Here is a 21,503-nt window from a genome sequence, read left to right on the forward strand (position 1 = left end):
CAGCGAAATTCACTATATTGGGCCGGGCTTTGAACCCACAACCCCTAGAACCTACCCTCCTGGCAGATAGCGGCCACGGCCCTAACCACTCGGCCATCTAAACATACATCCATATACAAGTAAATTTTAATCATTTTAAAAATCATTAGAAAAATAATAATTATTATTGGAACTCTTAATTATGAGGAAATACAAAAAAGATGCTCGAGGAATGTGTCGTCTGACCTTAACAGAGGTTTTGCCCCCTGAATCCCTTGATTCAATATGTGTCTTCAGGAATTATTTTAGAATACATTAACTAATCTTTGGTTGTTAAGCTTACCTGATCACCTAAGGCAGCTTGGATAAAGCTAAGAATAACTTCATATGTCTGTCGGGTTTCCTGGGTTTTAGGTCTGTAGACGATTCCAACAAAATCGTCAATGCCTTCAGACAATAAAGTTGCTCCTTTCATTTTCATCATATCCCTCTGTGCTTCATCACGCTTTGTTCTCCTAGAATTTGAGGAAATTATAATGCACTTAATATCAAATAATCAAGAAATTTCTGATGCATTATTTTTTAGCAACTGTTGGGTTAACCTGCATAACAACTTGTCCATGACATGCTGTCAGACCAGACAACACAAAATACACATAAACCCAACATCCACTATATAACTAAGCATATAAAATTGTTATCAGTCTTTTAGACAGGAATTTAAGATTCCTGAATTCAAGAACCAAAAAATCACAACTGTGACTAAACTTACTTGACTTTTCGCTCTTCCATCTGAGGAGGTTTGGATCTCATGGCTTTCTCACCCATTCTGGTTCCCGCAATCTTTCCAACAAGGGAGGTGACTTCTCCCGTGGGTTCATCGCGAGCTCTTTTTTCAATGAGCGAACGATCTGCTTGCAATACAAGGTTAGAGTTCTGAAATGATAAATCACAATATTAAAAGTAGAAAACGTCAAATAATTACATAAAATCAATGCTTGGTATCTTCCTTTATTGTTGTAGAATTCAAATAATTAGATTTCAACTCTGCGTTTGTAAACAAAATTTTGCTGTACCGGCGTTTGTGTTTACAACTGCTTTCAGTTTTTCATACATAAAATTGACACCTACCGCCTTGTATTCATACTGCAATGCTCTGGCCGCTGCACCAGCCATGGTTGTTTAACTCTTTTTTCTTTCCTAATTTTCAAATAAGTAATAATTCTATAAATCAAAAAGCATGGTTTTTCACAACGTTGTAGTGTCGCTTCCGCTAGATGTCGCTTTGTTTACTCCGCGATTTTTTTGTGTGTTTTGAGCCAGATGTTTAAATAAAAAGCGGTGAGTCGATTTACCCAAATGGACCCAAATGGAACGTAAAATGACCCAAATGGACCCAAATGAACCCAAATGTAGCCCAAATGGACCCAAATGGAAACCCAAATGGAAATTGAATGGCATAATTGAAGATTTTATTTAATAATTTTAATCATTATTTTAAATATAATGGGTTTTTATGATTGAAAAATTTCTAATAAAACGACAATTTATGACCAAATGGAAAAAGAATTTGATAATGTAGCCTTATCAATTCGTTTCAAAATTTAAATACATGATTTGAATTTTTTTTTTCGAATCTATTTATTGGATTGTTTGCGTTATAAGTAGTATAACGTTGCCCAGCTCTTGCCACGTTGAGGCCATTCCAATAGAAAAGTTAAACATAAAAACTAATATGTAAACGGTGTGACCGTTGGACCGAGCGCAGATTTAACACAGTGCAGTTTGATTTTTGTAGAATAAAATTTATTTGAAATGCACACAGTAGGATCCGCCTGGTTGCCTACTCAAACCATTAGCCAAAGTTTTACTAAACGTCGCGTGCTCAGTCTACATTGTGACGTCATATTTCAGACGTAAATCGTTCAAGTTTTGTCTTTGGAAATAGCCGAAGAGAGTAACGTTATTCCGAACTATTTTTTATTTCTTCTTTCATTGTTTATCAATTTAATTCATATGAATGTCGCTGTAATAAAATTAAATACTTTATTCGGTATCTAAAAGATCAGTTCCTTGACCTTAATGTTTTTATTTTCCATCTGATAATTTGATAAGACATACATAGAACATGTCGTGTTTCTTGATTGAAGCACTATTGAAAATTATCTGATTTCCTTTTTAATTTCTTTTAATTCGAATTACCTTCTATTGAAACACTGGAACTTATTTAATCGAGTTTAGGGGCAACAAACATCGATAAGTACTGATCAATCAATGATCGAACTAACTTTTTAAAAACAAAATGTCTGCCAATATGGCGGCGCCCAGGGCTGGAAGAAATTTTTTTTGGCCTTAGTACCCCTAGCTGATTCAACTTTCATTTTTCACCGATTTTCTTATATATACGTGTTACCATTAACCCTCGCTTCGCGAGGCGGGCTTCGCCCGCCTCTCGCTGCGCTCGGTATAATTTTCGAGCAAAAAAAGATTTTTATGTTTAAAAAATAAGATATGTATTTTCAAATATTTAATAGTTACTTAGAACTTCATATGACCTTAAAAAAAATTTCAGCCCAAACATCGATCGAAAATCAAGAAAGTAATTAAAAATTTGATGCATGAAAAATGAACCACATACTGTACATGTATAAGAAAACAAAAAACATCATATCAAAACATGCACTTCATGATTGATTTGAGCTACTATTAGAAGAAACAACCAAACAGCACTTTAATTATTTAACATGCATAACAAGAATTTGCCATATAACTAAATTATATACATCTATATTTAGAAGACAACTATGGTACTTTATCTTCCAATATCGAAAATAAATATTTGAATTATATTGTAATATTTATAAAAGGACCCGAAACGATTATATATCAACAGTTATGTATAGGCTAAATTCATGTATCAATAAAAAAATCATTAACAACACAAGAAAATTGTCGTTTTAGAATTCATATTTATTGATTCTTCATTAAATAAAATCTTCAATTATGCCATTCAATATTTCCATTTGTTTCCATTTGGGTCCATTTGTTTCCATTTGGGCTCCATTTAGGTTCATTTGGGTCATTTTACGTTCCATTTTGGGTCCATTTGGGTAAATCGACGCACCCAATAAAAAGAATGATCCTATGTTAATGTAATGACAAAACAATCCAGACCATATATATCGCCTGTTGTTTATTGTCTTCGTTATTTCATTAATGTAACTATTACTATTACATTAAAATCACGACAGATAATTATTTACATTGGGTTTCTCTTTAACATCGGGATCGGAATACTTTCCACTCATCAGTAAATCGGACGTCAACGTGCGTGTTTGACAAGTTGACAGTTGAACAGAGTGCAAAAAGGTCAACAACGCCGAATTTATGAGATAAGGTGTGACTTACATATTTCCATAAACAATCTTCTATCGGTAAGAGTAATGTCATTTTTTCCACCTTCCGTTTTCTTGTTTTAGACTGTTCAGCTGATAGTGATAGTGATATTTCCTTGATTCCCTCCTGAACTGAAGTACATGCAGAATATACCAGAGTAGGAGTTTGAATCAGAAGTTACCTTTCGCTATGTCATTTAAGATAAGATAATTGAGATACAGGGACAGACAGCACATTTTACTTACTAAAATTAAGCTCATATGCTCGAGTTTGGTTATGGCATATCTATTTACATTTGGAATCGCTAGCAAATTTCACACTGAATTTAACACTGAAAACGTAGTCCAAATTGGTTCATGAAAAAATATTTGGAAACAAATTGTGTACAGGGTTGCATACATGTATTTATTTGATAATTTACGTTGATCAGTGTTGATAAGTACTAGTACTTTACAGATGGACAACAATTTTAAAGGCCATAAAACTGATATTGTTAGTCCTTAGTTGTTAACACCACTGCCAGTAAGTCTTTTAAGACATTTTCCATCTCTTAAACCAGCGGCTTAATCACATTGAGGTATGAGGATAATCTGAAATGTAAATTCTTTATTCATGGAATCTAAAACTCTATAGTTCTGGGTAAGCCTATTTGTTAAAATGTTATATTAAGATTCAAAATTATTTGTATATTCTATAAAAAAAAAAAGAAAATAGCAAATCAGATCCAATATTGTAATACAGGACTATTACATGTATGTATAGATATATCATACAAAATTAGCTTGGATTGGTGTAACAGTAAAGTATGAAATTTGCTGTATATATCATCCTTTTATCTAAGCTCAATACAGATGTTTGATCCACCACTAAATTTATTGTGGGAATTACAGCGCAAGATCATTGAGACATCACATGTTAAAATTTCTTTTGCTTTGTTTGAAAAGCTTTTTCAAATTTCAACTGAGTTTTTTCTGTTTTGAGATAAATTTAAGGTTTTTCTTTAACACATTGTCAAAGTTATTTGACAAAGGCAGAAGAAAGGGGGACCAGTGTTTGTGGCCTTAGTAGGTAACCCTTGCCAATGAATTTACATCCCCACAAACGTATAATTATACATGCATTTGTATAATAATTATTATGAATGAAATTAGATAGAATGTTCTATCGTTAAAATGACAGATGTCCTACGGACCCGGTTTAACGTAGCGTAGCCTGGTCATGATAAAATTATTCTTTCTAGAATGAAATAGAACCTGCTACAAAAAAAATTACGCACCCACAAAGCATAAAAATTTTTGGCTACTCACAAACATTGACCCCCACGATTAGAATTAAAAATAATTTCACAGTATATGATAAACTTCAGGAATTAAATCAGTATTTTTAAAAATCTTCTCAGCAACTAAAGAGCAATTTTACTGGGAGATTGATTATTGGAGGGGCTCAACCGTCCCCATTTACAGGAAATAAGGGATTTTCCAAGGATTGAAAATCTGATAATTGAGGAAAAAATTATAAATTTATTTTCTTGAAGTAGATTTCATTTGTGTACATGTATTAGCCATTTAGCCTTGATCCAAGATAATGTACTGTTGTCAGCAGTTTAAGTTTTACTCTTATGAAATTGCTTTGTCATTCCTTCAGCTGTGCAATGGAGTACATGATTGTATAACCTTCATGCAGTTGTTGATCATGCATGGCTACCTGTTGATGTATTTATGTGTACTGTATCAACTCCGTTGTATGCATGGTCTGTTATATTGTCTTTTTTGACAATGGGTTCGGTTTATAAGTGTAAAGAACAGGAAGAAGGTATAATTATTTTGGTTAATAACAGTATACTGTGGAATCATTAGATTTCGTGGTGGCTCAATTTTCGTGGAATTCGTGGGTACCTCTCATCCACGAATTAACATCCTCCACGAATTAATAAAATGGTAATAAAGGCATATTTCATTTGTAAGTTTTAGAGAATACACGAAATTACGTCCCCACGAACCTGTAAAATTTAAGCAATCCACGAAAATTGGCCTCCACGAAATTTAATGATTCCACAGTAACTTCTCATTAAATTGACTCCCCCCCCCCCCCCACCCCCCACCCAACCTGATTCTTCCACTACAGTGAGAGTGAAAATTGTGTGCAGTTAAAGCTTTTAAATAGGCATGTTATAAAAGTGTCAGATGATCTATTTAAAATCTGAATCATTAAAGACCCACTGATGCATTTATAGTAAGCTTAGGGCCTTTATTATATTTGATGGAATTTTCAATGAGGCTCTGTACAGGAAAGCTTAATATATTGATAAGTTCTTAAATTCATCCCCAATTTAATGCAATTATGGCTTAAAAGTCTTCCTTCATTCTGCAATTACACTTGTATTATGGAAATTTATGGTAGACCTCCGTAGTGGCCTAGCTGTTTGAAATTTAGTTCATTTTAATACATGTTGTCAATAGACTGTTCACAGTGCAATTGAAATTTGAATTTTTTTTTACAGTTTTCACTACAGTTGACACAAAAATACACATTTATGTCAACCCGACCAGACGGCATGACTATTTCTCAATTTGTAGTTTCAATTTGTTGTTTCATATTGCGTGTTTCAAAAGAAGTGTCAAAGATATAATATTTTTATTACAATTCGTTCAAAAATAAGTATTGGTGTGGCAGTACTAGGATTTGTGTCATAATCAAATATTTTGATCTTGACCATAGCTTTATATACCAGTACATGTGTACTAATTGTCTAATCTAGGGAACTCTTTTTCACCAAATCTTAATTATCTGTACTGAGCATTACAAATTACAGTATGTACAGTGGTGCATGGTAGTAAGAAAATTATTTCTTCTTTCATCTTATTGGATTGTTAACATACAATGTACTATATATAAGCAATTTTTATATATAATTTTTGATAAAGTGCATTATGATTGCTTTTCATGTCAATTATACAAAATTTTAAATACTATACTTTTACATGTACTATTTTACATGTAGTCTATATAAGTTGGGAATTCATATTCTACTAATTTCTATACAGATAGTTTATTTTCTTATCTTGATTTTTATCTGCCTCTATATTGATCAAATTCTACAAATAGAAATCAGCTATGTGTGTTATTTACTGAAAAGTATGGAAATTGTTAAAAATGTTGACAATAGTAATATTTGATGTTACGTATGATAAAAGGGTTCCCATTGTAACTAGAAATTTTAATGACAAATAGGCAAATTGTCAGTTTTCCAATGAAAACCAAAATATCCATGTGTTAAAAAATAACCAGATTAAGTCATTCAGTAATGTATCCTAGCTAGTATACATGACATAAAAAATCGTTCGAAAGAAATCACCCCCAAAATGAACATAATTTCCTGAAAGTTAATTTATTAGCTTTATTTCATACATTATCACCATTGTCCTTTACACAGTGTGGTGTATAGCCTGGCAGCAACAAACTTCCTCCACCCCTGCCTTATATAATCCTCATGGGCCAGCTTCTTGATTGATCCCCAGGTTATTTCATACATACCTTCAAAAAGAATTTAAATTTGAAAGAATAATGCATTGATTAATGGATTAATTCATTCAAGCAGCGTTTTGAAATGTATGTTTTTTGGGGTTTGTAAGCACATTAATTTCTAAAGCAATCACTTTTAAGATGTCATAACAGATGATAACTGCAGCGGTGTATGCATACAAATTGAGTAATGTATGTTGGTGGATTATGTAAAATTTGTATGAACGCACCACTGCGTGCAGTTAAGAGGCTATATCTTTAAAAAAAATAATGATTTTAGATTATTGCTTATATAAACATTTTTTTTTTTAATTCTTGCCTTGTCTGCAAATGTGATTCATACCTTAATAAAAATCCTATTTTATCCTTTTTACAGGTAAGTTCATATAAATGGAAGAGCCACTGTAACAACCACAAGTGTGAACTTTAATTGATTTTCACATGTGATGCGTTCAACATTTACTAGGTCAAAATAAAACTCAACGTTTTCACCTTTCAGTACCCTATGTGTGTTAAATTATAGTGATATAACTGCTGTAGCTTTCAACTCTCTTAACATGCAAAAAATATGTTAAATGTAAATTTTATATAATTATATAACATAACACAATTAACTCATGTGTAATCGAGTAGATGTAAATGAAGATATATGCTTTTTTTAGATCTAGAAACGTTGTATAATCGATGATTTTTTTTTTTTTGCGTTTCAGTTTCCGCGAGCCCTTCAAATGAAAAAAAGCACGGATGGTAGAACTTGAGTCGCAAATAGGTGCAGTTTGATGTTCTAGTCACATATATTTATATGGAAATCCAGAACTCCAATCTGGTTGTTCTATTCAAATCTGGAACAACAGATGATAATGATCCTTACTTAAAGGTATGGTATGATGATTAAAAGTTTGACAGCTATGTCCATTAACTAGTTCACCTTTGTTGCGTACTTGTTGTGTGTTGTTTATATTCACATTCAATTTGTTGTTTTCATTAATGTGGGACATATATTAATAAGTCTGTTTATCTCTGTATGATATGAAAGTATGACGTGATGCATTAAAATAACATTTACAATAACCACACCTTATTCTGTTATCATATGAAGGAAACATTAAATTTTGATTTTCATAAAAATTGATTTTAATGGAACTTATTAGAAATTGTAATTATGTTTTGTAATACATGTATGAGATATTTTTATTTGCACTTATCATACCTTTCCCCTGTCTGGACCTTATAGTTTTCTTTATTTTGATCCTTGGCCTATTTATTTTTTTTTTGCCTTATACATGTACTACATTTATAGAGTGCTTTTTGGATCAATTATAGCTTTTGCAATAGCTATAGTTAAAAATTAAAACAAAGTCTCCCAAATTGGTTATGCTTTTGAGTTGTATATGACAATGTATATGATATGCATCATATATAGAGGTCAAGGTCATTGTTTGTTGATTGCAGGCTTTAGAGAGTCATGGTTACCATGGCCACTGCATACCCATCCTTGACTTTCACTTCATTAACCTTGACCTGTACACCCAGCTGCTTAGGAAACTAGACCAGTACCTGGCCATAGTGTTCACCAGTCCACGGGCCGTGCAGGCCACACGACTGGCCCTCAACTCAACAGGTCAGTCTTATAGTTATAGTACAGCTCTCGTCATTGGACATTCAATTTGATACTATAGAGGGGTGAGTTAAGGTGCATGGACCCTCTGAAAAGGGGGATTACTCACACCTGGATTATAAAAGACGTGTATTGGGTTAAGAGGTGATTTCTGGTTAAGAATATTATTGTGAATGGTAACTATATTCAAATTGTGGACATTTTTGTTTATAAGTCAAAGTAGATGACGTTATGCTGTGGAAATATTGAATATGATGGTGGACCTTAATCAAGTCAGTTTTAACTGTGTTTGTTGAAAAGATGAGACCTTGCATGATAGTTGTCTGTATAAAATTATTAAATGTGCATTTAATCAGATCAAGATGAGTCATTAATTTTGTGAAAACCAGACAGATTTTGACTATGGCATTAAGAAACACACTCCAGTAAACCTGTACAATGAAATATTTTGTTCAAACTTATGTAATATGCAAATTACCCAAACAATGTGCAACTGTATATATTTTCAGGTAGAGGATTACTTTTTATAATGGTAATTAGGCTGAATGGTACAAAACACAAGCCTTATGTGAAAAAAGAGGAGGGGGGGGGGGGGGGTGGTTATCCCGACAACACTCCCTGGAAAATTAAAACGTTATTAATAAATAGGCCTTGTTCCCCCTACATGTTTTTTTTTTTGTTTTTTTTTTTCAGGAGACTTCTTATTTGCCATAGACATATATGTCATATGGATAATTATTACCATGATTATATATTGTAAAGATTTACTTCCTGTTAGCAAGAAATAAGTATTTTCTAATTTTAACTAGTTGCTTACTTTCATGATTTTATTAAAATGTTAATTACTTACAAACGGGGTTTTATGTACTAGGTATAATTAAAACTTTTTTAAAACTGATCTTATGTTTGTATGTACATGTTTATTATGTATTATTTGACTGTAATTTTTTTATTGTAAATATAAATTTTTCAATTCTTTTTTTCAGACACTCCACTGTTGTTGATACAGAGTGTTAAATGTTACACTGTAGGAAAGGCTACAGCCTTAGCAGGTACTGTGAACAAATCATGCATGAAACAAATACTGTATACAGGGAAATAACTCACCCTTGTTTTATTTTTTTCCCTTTCGCCCTCGTTGGCAGAAAATTTAAGACTGGGCAACTCTTTTGTCTCAAATTATCTCTCTATTAATACAACATTGTTTGAGTAAATTCAAGGCAAGGCAAAACCATTTGCAAGTGTACAAGAGTGAAAATAACATGGCCAGGGGCGAAATAACCCTGTTTACAGTAAATGATATTGTCCTAAATGAAATGATAGTGTTGCAACAGCGTTAGGAATTGCAGCAATGACCACCCAAACTACTAAGTATAGTTATATTGAAATAATTTAATTCTGGTTGTAACGCGGCATTTGATTGGATAGAAAAATTTAGTTAAATTTGTATAACCTGGTTTGCACGTCACAAGACACGTCACAATGCACCAACGTACTAATTCACTTGACGTTACGTTTGAATTTTGGACAGATTTATATCATTTTTAAAAGTAAAACGGACTCAATTTGTACAGCAAATTCCAGAAAATTAAATTATAAGGAATGAACTCAATGTCTACCCAAGTTATACTCGTATAACCTGGGTTGGAGCAATTTACGCTTTTTTATAATCCGCTTCGCGGATTATAAAGCGTAAATTGCCCCAACCCAGGTTATACGAGTATAACTTGGGTAGACATTGAGTTCATTTCTTAATAACAATTTTGATTCCTAAATGCCTTATTTACAACTAAGTAGTTATTTTGAATAACAATTTTGAGTCCTTTTATTTACAACCCCCCATGGCAAAACAATTCTCTTGTATATGCAATATTCCACATTTGCATGTATGCTGCAGTTATACCTACCTGCCAGACTTGGATAAATCAAACTAAAGCAAAAATTATTAAACATGTATTGAATTCATGTACAATTTATTTAATTGTTTAGTTGAAACAATTCAGAAAGTGTATACTTTTTTTTATTAAAAACTCCAATTCCATTTTTTCAATTTTTGTTCTATTTCAGCTCAAAAATTGGGTTTCCAGACGTCAGGGGAATCTACTGGGAATGCCGAGCTCTTGTCCCAGTTTATTGTGGAAGGTAAATTGATTGAGCCAGTATCTATTGTAAGTAATAGAAAGGTTTGAAAAAGAAGAAACTTATATCTAAAAATTGCAATTACGGTAAACCTTGTTATCTTGAGCTTATGAGACTGAGAAAAAAATTTGGGATAAACTTACAGAAATTTTAAGCTTTGAGATTTTAAGTGTGAAACACGTCATAATAAAATCAAATTGTACAATGAACTTAAGAGTGCTGAACTTTAAAACACATTTTAATTGAAATTAAATGAAAGATACTGGATATCAGGTTCTATCAATTTGACAGATGCACAAGAATAAAGAAAATGTGTCCACCAAATTTGAATTTTACCAAATTCATGAAAATTAACAACCATGAATATTAATGAAACAACAGCATTTGAAATATTAAGTTTACTACAGTGACTGTTCTTCCCAGAATTTCTTCAGAGTGATGACTGAAGAACATCAGTTTATTGGTGAGTCTAGCTAATCTGATGGGATCCCTGGTCTTTGTTTTGCAGACAGTGAGCAGGCAAAGAATCGGGAAGTGCTGTTTCCCTGTGGTAACCTGTGTAGGGACGTGTTATGTGAAACACTGAAAGCTCACAGTCAGTATAAAAGTATAACTCATCTTTTCCTCTTCTTCTCTTATATGTACTCTCTACATATCTGTTATCTTGAATTTTCTGAGAAAATTTTAATGCCAGTTTATCCTAATTATGTGAAATTAGGCCACCCAAAAATAATTCTTTGTTAAACGTCACTTCAAAATACAAAATGAACGCGGTAGGGCAGTAAAATTAAAACAAAATTTGTTTTCAAACAAATGATTTTTATTCATTTACATTAAAAAGAATACAGTGAGTACCGGTATTCAAACTACATATAGGCTACCATTTTAATAGTGATCCTTCCTGAATCCTTTTGAGTTTATAGTCCATAGTCCATTTATAGTCCAAAATGCTGGAAACCAGTGAAACTTATTCTCAATCTGGAATCAACATTTCAGTAAATTGTATCAACACAGTGTATTGGTGTATGGTAACGAAAGAATATAATACTGTTAAAGTGGTAATTTACGGGTAGGAAACATTTGCATTAGGGCACATAAGCGGTAGGCTTAAAACCACAATGTATGGTTACAAAGAGTGTAATCATGCAGCCGTGTATTTTATGCCCAGGCATACATATTGTTTGACTATAGAAAATGCGTTCTTATTAAACCACCAGCGCAATTAGCCCTTTTACTGTATACTGTTAATTCTTTATATTTCGCGGGTACTTAATTCTGCAATCCCGCTTTTTTGTATCAAACCACGAGAATATAAAATCGCAAACACGGAACTTTTATCCTTATTTCTTGTAGTTCTCAACTCTAAGAAAAATAATGGCGAGATTTTTAAATCCGCAAAAGGTGCCTCTCGCGATTTTACGCGGATATTAATTCCTCGCGTTTAATTAGAAATTTACAGTACAGATGTTTACATTCTAAAAATCCTAATTCTTTCTTCTACATTTAGGGTTTAGTGTGACAGAGGTAAAGGTGTATGAAACGATAGTCAAAGATGACATCTCAGATGAGATCTTCATGATCACACAAAGCAAGGTAAGTCATTACAGGTACTTAATGGTTTATAAAGTTTGGGGAAAGGGACAGCAACAAGGGGTGGGGGGATTTGCTCATATCAATAATGTTTTTGAAATGACTCTATAATTTTGTATTCATATTCTAAATGAGATTTTTTTTAGCTTTTTTAAAGCCTTAATTGACTTCAGGTGGCATTTGTATTAAAAAAAAAAACCATGAACTTTATATTTCTTTGGTCTTAATATGCATGATCTTTAATGATCAAATTGGACCAGAATTGCTATTTTTGAAAGATTTACATTCAAAATGCTGATCCAGGAATAAAATGTATGTAAAGGGCGGGGGGTTGGGTGGTTTGCTGGAAGATTTTTTTTTTTGGTGTTCCTAGGGGGAATCTGAGGCCCATTCTTGCATACAATATATTTCTAACAGACATCACTTTTTCTGCCTGTGGCTTGATGATCACAAAGATTTTAGAGTTATTCCTCTTTGCATGGTATTTTCAGTTGAGAACTGATTAATGCACAAGGGCAATTATTATCAATCCATCAATGATGACACCAAAAAATAAGTTTCATAAAAATATCTTTAAAGATAACATATTTGTGTCCCTCTTAAAAATCTCATTAATGTGTGAAAAGACAGTGTTGATCCTATATGTTCTAAATAGGTCGGTGATATCTTTATTATCTAAGTTGTCAACACACGACTCTATAAATAGTAGTTGGTTCCTGATTAATCGCTGCTTATCTTAGCAACATCGCCTCCTTAAGGCAATCAGATTTCTGAAACACATTTATAGCAAGCAAAGTGACACCAGATCTGAGGACATAGGATATCAGGAATATCCAGTACACTATTGTAGGCGGTTAAGAGGACTGAAAAGTCGTGGCCAATTTTAGACTAAATTAACCTCCTTGAAATGAAGAGTTCTGTATTAAGATATAGAAAACTATTCAAATTTTGATTTTGATTTTTTTTTTACTATGTAAAAGTTTTTAGCCATATATTATATTTAAAATGTTTCGGGTAGATTTGATGGATAATTTATTAGCCATCCAGCCTATAGTGAAATATAATGGCCCATGCCTGCCCCCCCCCCCCCCCCCCCCCCACCCCCTTTTCCACATTGCAGATTAAGATGGAAACCAAAAGGTCTTTATATAATGTCAAGGTCTGTCGTTGATTCTTTGATGCTTGTAGATTAGACCCCATTCCATTCAGTTGTGCTACTTACTGCCGCGTCATTGCGATTAAACCAGAGAGAGAGAGTGCACATTACAGGCCTCGCTGCTATTTTTACACCCTACCAGAAGCAGGAAATGGCTTTAGGTCTTTTATGGGTCTTTATGATGTGTTGATAAGTTTTATTTTCTCTCTTCTGTTGGCTAGAGGTATCATTAATGTGGAGCAATATTGATCATTTAATAAAGTGTCCCTGGAATCAAACCACTGTTAGATGGGAGAACTGAGTGATATATGGCCAGACTTTGACCCATATATTGCCTGCATATAACATATCTTTTATATCAAGGAAGTATAGGCTTAGGGAATAATTGGACTTCACAATTTTGTGACATAATTCATATTGAAAAATATGAAGCATGAAATTTTAAGGATAGTAAAATACTTAGTACATGTACAAAAGCAATATTGTTACTGTTGAACTAGAAATAAATAATTTAAACTGTCTGATATACATCTCAACCATTGAATTCTGAATTCATTTTTTGGATCGTTTTTATGGTTTTTAATTAGTACCCTTTCATGTATCCTGGTTCTTGGTTTGAATCCATCAAAAAACTTTATTTATTCCTTTAATTAACTAATTATTTCAGAATAATTTCTCTTTTAGTTAGATCAAATAATTCTCCCTCAGTGAATAGTTTGAAATCTTTTTCTAAAAGCAATGCTACATCACAGGTTCCTGTGTGCTGCATGTAACATTTTTTTTTTTGGGGGGGGGGGGGGGTTATTGTATAATACAATGGAGTTTATGTTAACTTTACTAGTTGTTTGAAAAAAAAAAATCATAATGCTATATACTGTGGTTTCATTAATATTCAAGGGTATCAATTTTCGTTGAAAAAGTGAAAATCACAATTTCAAGGATACGTTAATTTGTGGCTAATGACCCTATCAATACAAAATGTTAATAGAAATTGCACTTCAATGAACATTTAATTTTGTGGATCAACTTAATAACGAAATCCACGAAAATTGGTATTCAACGAGTATTGATGAAACCACAGTATTTAATAATTAAGGTACTTTTCTTTGTCTACACAGTGTAACTTTTTCTTTCCTCCAGGTTCCCGTAGATTCCTTGGTGATGTTTAGTCCTTCTGGTGTGCCAGTCCTTACCAAAACTCTGAAGAAATTCCCCCAGTTATCTGTTAACTCAGTCAAAGTAAGATATTTACCAAAACTCTGAATTATCTGTCAACTCTGTCAAAGTAAGATATTTACCAAAACTCTGAATTATCTGTCAAAGTAAGATAGTTACCAAAACTCTGAATTATCTGTCAACTCTGTCAAAGTAAGATAGTTACCAAAACTCTGAATTATCTGTCAACTCTGTCAAAGTAAGATATTTACCAAAACTCTGAATTATCTGTCAACCCAGTCAAAGTAACATATCTACCTAAACTTTGAAGAATTCCCACAATTATCTGTCAACTCAGTCAAAGTAAGATATCTGCTAAAAAAATATTATTAGATTGGGAAAGAGGTATCTTTTATGTCTTTGTCATCTCTATATCTTGCAAAATAATCCATCAGTTAGATGCAATAATTTAGCCCTATCCAACATATTTTTAAGGGTTGATTAAAACTGGGAAACATTTTTGAGAGGGCTTCATTTTTGTACATGCAGCTTAATTTTGATTAAACAAAAAATGGAAAGGGCATGAACTACTTAATGCATATATTTTAGTATCTGAGTGGTAACTCATAAGCTGGACTAGAAAGGTATAAAATTGTGCAACGGGTAAGGTGCCGTGCGTTTGACAAACGTGCTAATGTACGTTGTCTATCTGCCGACTGCAAGACTATATGTATGTTTCGACATGGGCGTGCATGAAAACTAAATGCATCCCCGATGATTTATAACTAGAAATTAATCATTTTGTTATTACCGTGTGTTAGTACTACATGTATATATTTATTATGATTTTTAAAAAAAAACTAAATGATATGTATACCGGTAATTTCATGTCGTTTAACTAGTTTAGCTGTTTGGAAGTTCAGATCTGCACACCAGAGAATTGAACCCATGTCGCACAGTGTACATATAAAAAATAATGTTATTTCCAGCATAAAAGCATGAACAATTTACAGTTATTTTTATAAGTTAACGAACATTTCTGAAGCTTGACATCGTCCATTTAAACGTAGAGTTATAACCGTTTTTGTTTCAAACAAACAAGGAAAAAAATATTGCTGTATTTTCTAAATGTCTCAGGCCTGCAAAATCTCTTTCTTAAAACTGAAGTGTTACCGGTAATTTTATCGGTTTGGATAATAAAAAACGGGACTCAATACACTTTTAAAAATTCCACACTGAAGTTTCCAAAAAAAATGTAGAGTTGTCTAACCTTGTAGAACAATTTGGGTTTCTAGATTTCAAGGACAAATTAATGTCGACGGTTTGTAAGAAGTGCCAGGCACCCCGCAATCTCAGATTTATTAAAGAATAGTTTGTTTATCTGTTTAAGATGAATTTTTTGCCTCCGATCGGAGAATTCGATCCATCACGTTTTCTCTAACAAACCAACACTCTTACATCCTTTGATGTCGGCCCCATGTTATCGTCAAAATAAAAAAGCTAGCCATACAAAAATGTTAAAAGTACAATCAATTTATAAATAATTCAGAAAAAAAGGTAGACAAAAGTTCTCCGTCTGATGTAAACACAACCCCACACCGAAAATCGATGACATATCTGCGTTATTTAGACAACACATATTTCGTCACCTCGTGCAGATATTATCCGCCCCTCCCACCGTTACTGTCTGTGAGATCCACCCTCCTCCATTCACACATTTAGGGTCAGGGTTAGACGGTACACGTCCGCGCGCGCGCAAGTTTGATCGTCTGCCAAATGTATCGTCTGCCGCTGGAAACTGGGTAAAGGAGATAGAGACATCGTGTTTTCATTAGAGACGGGGATTCTCTCCGTGTACCAGACGATTTTCTTCTGGTTCCTGTCACCATTAAAGAGAGAAACGGTGTGACTTTCCAGTTAAATAGCGTAGAAAAAAGCGTTGCTTCCATTTCATTTTGTCAGCTGTGACATGTCATATGTTTACCGTCCACTAAATCCGTTACCACAACCAACTCAACTCGCTTGCGTTCTCTCTCTCTCTCTCTCTCTCTCTCTCTCCAATGATATACGAGAGAAAGTCACGAAAAAACACATTAGCTTATTTAAAGCCCGTCATCCCAAGACACAATATACCCTGGGTACAAGAACAGCTAAACACCATTTGCTCAAAAGAGATTGTGAAATGACTAGTTTACCCCAACCCTACTTTGGCCCTTTCCTTTCCCTTTCCATATACACCCACTAATCACATACTGTACTTTACATACATTTCATTTCGAGGTTACCGGGTTTCGTTGATTTGCATCACTCATTCTCGGAACACATTATTTACATTATTACGTCTTTTCATCATCACTGTTTTATTCTTTATGGCATAGAATTTTCTTGTCGTCATCGTGTATTGAAGATACATGTCAAGGCGAAAGTAGATTTGTAAACCAAAATTTTCAAATTGCTCCTTTTACTTGTCTCAAAGTAGGGGGAAAAAGAATATTTATGACAAACAAAACAAAGATTCGGGAAGTCACGAATTCTGTTTTAATTATTTTTTTTTGGATAGCCACCTGCGTTCACCTGTAGATATTTGTCATAGATAGATGTAAAAATATTATCAATAACGTTATCCATCATCTTTAATGGATTATTTCATAAATCGCGCAATTTCCCCCCATAAAGCGAGCACGTGTTTAACTTCACAAGGCCTAGTCGAGCCGTGTGATGGACGGATTGTAGGTGTAAAGCGCTCCATCAGCCCTATAGCACCGACCAAATGCTCCTTGGGACGAAGCCTCGGAAAAATATCAGCGGTCGCTTTAATACAAACAGCGTTTCGCCTTTTTGCAGTAAATTTTATCAAAGCGTGAACAGGTATGCAACGTTGGGTTGCGAAGCTTAACATTTTCTGAAAGTTTAATTTTCATTTTATTACCACGGATAATCAGATGATAGTTACCGGTATTTAATGATTTATTTACTTTTATAAAAGCATAGATATTTTGTTTAGTACATGTACACTAAACCACTGTTTAATTATTTTTAAAATATGTGTGCTTAAATAGTTAAAAAAAAATATTCTAAATTTCTTGACGTTCGTGTTGTCTGCTTTGTATCTTTCTGTCGCCGGCGTCACGTGAGTGTTTACACCAATCAGAAGTTACAAAGTTGTAGACAAGGTGGAGGACATTAAGCAATTAATCTTGTGATTTGAATAATCGGGATTAACGAGAACTGCTGAATATCACAATAAACGCATCGACAACACTGTAGACAGATAGCGTTTTTTTTGTATTAAACCTCCCTGTACAATTGAATTCGATAACTTTCCAGGATACGAGAACCCAAGATAAGACGACGTATGTTATATCAAGCCTGATACAAAACAGTTCGCTGATCGAAGCCTCGCGGATAGACGATTTACAAGATTAACTTATTTGTGAGACAAAAGTTGTTAATGGATCCGTATCTTTAAGAGACTATATAGATACAAATGCATTTAATTCTACAGTTGTTATTTGTACAATTTTTTTTTCGACCGAGCAAAATGCGCGCCAAAATTTTGGGGCGAATGGCGTACGATTTTCCTTTCATCAGATAAGGACTTTTGTTTTCCGATCACTGACGTCATGGCTGTGTTTGAATTAGTCGTGGAGTTGATTCAAGATCTAGTTGAGCGTGACTCCCCGGTTCTCCCTCCCTCACAAGAAACAAACATTAGCGATGTTCGTAGATTTGATGACGACACCAGGCTTAAACAGTCGCGGATTTACCGCGGAGATAAAGATTTATCTACACAGTTAGTTTACTGATATCCGTTCCATTGTCGTCATCTGAATATTAATTAATGGCTAATTTGGTGAAACATTGTTGGAATACATGTGTTTTACAAGATGTAGGCTGACCGTATGCTTGTGCTTAGAATTCCGTAGCAATATTAAATGTTTGTGGTCTTTTAATTCAAATAAACATATTTAATGTAAATTAAATTTTCGATTAAGCAACACTATTCTTGGAATAAAAACAATGGCGTCATGTGCTGTATTTTCGCGAATATCAAACAAATTTATTTTCAGGAATTGATAGTAAATGCTTTTCCTTTGGTATTGACAGTAGCGGTTAAGTCTTAGACACTGTACGATTTGCTTAGTGCTTACGACTAGCACATTATTTACTCACGACTTACACACGACTAACGGGGATCTGTAGTAGAATACCGATACAGGATATATCGGTATACGAGATATCTAGTATTCTACATACGAAATTATTTTGCTTAGTGCCTACGACTAATACATTATTTACACGACGTACACACGACTAACGGGGATCTTTAGAAAATACCGATACGATAGATACGAAATATCTAGTATTCTACAAACGAAACCATTCATTCAGAGGGAACAAACCTTTGCGTACTGAGACAGAAAATATGCTACCCTCCCCAGTCGTATTGTGTTATCTTTCTATCGTTCCGACTCCTCCATGTTGTTTTACAAACTGTTGAAATCTTTCAATGATTGTCGGAGAATGCCAAATAAACAGAAACAAAAGTACGTTTTGCTAACTTTGCAGGATCCGAATTTCTGTGTTCATGATATTTCTATTGTAACAACAGAAACATCCTCTTTGATAACGCTTAATGCTTACTTCCTTTGATGAAATCATTCCAAATATTTTTTGCAATAATTCCGATGATATCGCATTGTAAAAAGTTACGCGTACTTTGGAATTAAATTGCACTTCTTGAAAAAATTTTTTGTGTAACACATGTACATTGATACAGTATCGTAAGATGCTAGGAACAAGTCAATTTAGTATAGTAATAGACTGATTCTTTTCTCTAGACCGGGTCTCTTGATTTGACGCATTTTTAGTCGGAACTTTCTCGGCCTCATCCGCCAAGTTTTTCTCGGTTTCACGGAAAAGGCCGAGCGATGTTCCGATTGGAACAGTAAAGTATCGTAACATCTGCTGCAGTTCTGTCCCTTTGTTACAGATCCTGGCGGTTGGTCCTACCACAGAGGGCGAACTCAAGAAGCATAACGTCCCAGTGTACGCCACCCTAAGACGCCCCGACCCCCAGAGTCTGATCGACTGTTTACAGAAGTAACCCGGCCCCTAAACCAATGTACCATGTATCCGGGTTTTTTGTTTTTTGCGTGTCACAAAATTTGTGAAAATAGGGCAGTTAATACGTGTATATAACCTATTTATTTGCTCAAGTCATTTTTGCGATTTAAAATAACAAAAACTTAATTGCAAACATTTCCTGTGTTTTATTCTATACGAAAGCCAGACCGCGAAAATAACGAAAATTGGATCTTGGGCGAAAATAACCGAATATACGTTTAAGTCCCTCCTCAACATGGCATACTAAGACAAGAAAATGTCCCCCCTCTTCTTTTTCATTAATATTTTTATTTGGATTATTATATATTATTAATTTACATGGTTTCTTTGTGCTTTGGTGTGTTGCTTTAGCCAATATCAGTGTTCGTTATTAGTTTCATTGATGGAAGATTCCTCGTGTTTCATTGGATAATTGATGCATATTTTCAAAGAATAGTCGTCAAATCATGTTTCTTTGGTCCAATGAATATAAGATCGGATTTTTATTTCATCGTAATATAAATGTGATGTGATATATTAATTAAGTGCAATGATCTGTATTATCATAAATAAAAGATTTTTTCAAAATGATTTTCATAAAAGCAAAGTAGATTAGATTTACTTTCCAATAATCGTTTTATTTGGTTTAGGATATAGTAACGGTGGTATTTTTATTTTTGAAGACTAAGACTTTGGAAATAGCAGAATTGTTTCGAAACTGTTAAAACATTTTTGCACAAATACCCCCCCCCCCCCCCTTAAATTTTTTTTTTCCAATTTTATCATGTTAGTCTTTGTGATACACATGTACTTGCATAGTACACAACAGAAGTTGTTTAATATCAATTTTTACTCCGTACACGTAGGTGTATTTATAATTATTAATAAACCCGCCTGACGTCATTAAAACTATCCAGATTAAGGTTATAGTGAGTCCTTTTCTGGCCATAGCACAAATTATTTCGTCCTTGCAAAATCATTCAGTCCCTGAAAACTTTTTTTTAATTTGTGTAGTGTGTCAGAAATCTAAAGTGGTCCATTGATTTTCGTGCATTTTTGTCAATTCAGATTCATTGAAAGTAGTTTCTTGTGAAATTATTTTTTTTAACGTTTTCAATAGTCAGCTGTATAGAATCTTTGTTTTCGATCAATTTATTTATTGTTATTTTGTTTGTTGATTTACTTCTTGTGTATTGGGCATTGTAATGAATGCAAACTGTTTTACTGAATAAAGAAGTATACGATATCATGGTATCTTAAAACGCTCTTTTATTGTTGTTTTCAGGAGCTTATTTCAAGTAGAATTTATTCCTCACATTTAGTAACAGTTGGAATAGCATGTGTGGGATTTTGATTCAGCAGATGTTAATTTGATTATTTTTTTTTGCCATGAAAATATCATTCTCTGAATGATTATGATATGTGAGAAAATAGGATCATTTTTTTTCACGCACCTCTTTTTATTTTTAGAAATTATCTTTCTATTTTAGTGGCTTTAATCACGAGTTAAAGATATTCCTAAAATAAGAACCGATAAAAGGCCACCAATATATCGTATTATCAAAAACGTATTTCATCATCAAGACAGGAAGATATGTACAAAGATTTCATGCAGGAAATCTTTCGCGTGGGAAGGTAACAATGGTGTTGTATGAAACTCTATACACCTTAAAATAACCTCTTATTTCTTTGAGGAATTGGCCTGTCGTGAAAGATTCGCTATGTTGTAGTATCTGTTCGGAGTCTGTTAGATGGAGACTTCTCTCCTCTCCATCTCTGAAGTCGTATTGGGTTCTATGAAGCTCCGGCATCTGTCGAAAGACGAAAGTCACAGATGAAATA

General features: G+C 33.5%; 2 protein-coding genes across 4 annotated transcripts in view; one reads left to right on the forward strand and one right to left on the reverse strand.

Moving 5' to 3' along the window:
- LOC105317885 (U5 small nuclear ribonucleoprotein 200 kDa helicase) overlaps positions 1-1,272 on the reverse strand; it is a 28,514-nt gene extending 27,242 nt beyond the window's left edge. The window contains exons 1-3 of the mRNA XM_034475008.2: positions 1,111-1,272; positions 752-915; positions 323-494 (exon numbers count right to left, since the gene is read on the reverse strand). Coding sequence (XP_034330899.2) covers positions 323-494; positions 752-915; positions 1,111-1,155 — 381 coding nt within the window. The 5' untranslated portion in view covers positions 1,156-1,272. The remainder of the gene's footprint in view (positions 1-322; positions 495-751; positions 916-1,110) is intronic.
- A 1,958-nt stretch (positions 1,273-3,230) lies between these two features.
- On the forward strand, positions 3,231-20,928 carry LOC105336067 (uroporphyrinogen-III synthase). Of its 3 annotated transcripts, none has more exons than XM_034471259.2 (9): positions 3,231-3,376; positions 7,608-7,774; positions 8,350-8,518; positions 9,502-9,567; positions 10,583-10,657; positions 11,163-11,261; positions 12,162-12,247; positions 14,541-14,639; positions 19,549-20,928. In XM_034471259.2, the coding sequence occupies exons 2-9, from the start codon at positions 7,700-7,702 to the stop codon at positions 19,660-19,662; spliced, it is 783 nt and encodes a 260-aa protein (XP_034327150.2). In that variant the 5' UTR covers positions 3,231-3,376; positions 7,608-7,699; the 3' UTR covers positions 19,663-20,928. The 3 variants fall into 3 exon arrangements, with proteins under 3 accessions (XP_034327150.2, XP_034327149.2, XP_034327152.2); XM_034471258.2 differs by having other exon boundaries at positions 3,268-3,413; XM_034471261.2 differs by having other exon boundaries at positions 3,268-3,413; positions 11,163-11,249.
- Positions 20,929-21,503: the final 575 nt, after the last annotated feature.

Source organism: Magallana gigas, chromosome 8 (assembly GCF_963853765.1).
Source record: "Magallana gigas chromosome 8, xbMagGiga1.1, whole genome shotgun sequence".
Classification (NCBI taxonomy): domain Eukaryota; kingdom Metazoa; phylum Mollusca; class Bivalvia; order Ostreida; family Ostreidae; genus Magallana; species Magallana gigas.

Excerpts from the sequence above, each read along its gene's own strand:
- LOC105336067 (XM_034471259.2), top strand. The coding sequence starts at position 7,700 with ATGGAAATCCAGAACTCCAATCTGGTTGTTCTATTCAAATCTGGAACA. Across the intron at positions 10,658-11,162 it reads GTCCCAGTTTATTGTGGAAG|ACAGTGAGCAGGCAAAGAAT; the intron begins GTAAATTGATTG and ends TTTGTTTTGCAG. Across the intron at positions 11,262-12,161 it reads AGCTCACAGTCAGTATAAAA|GGTTTAGTGTGACAGAGGTA; the intron begins GTATAACTCATC and ends TTCTACATTTAG.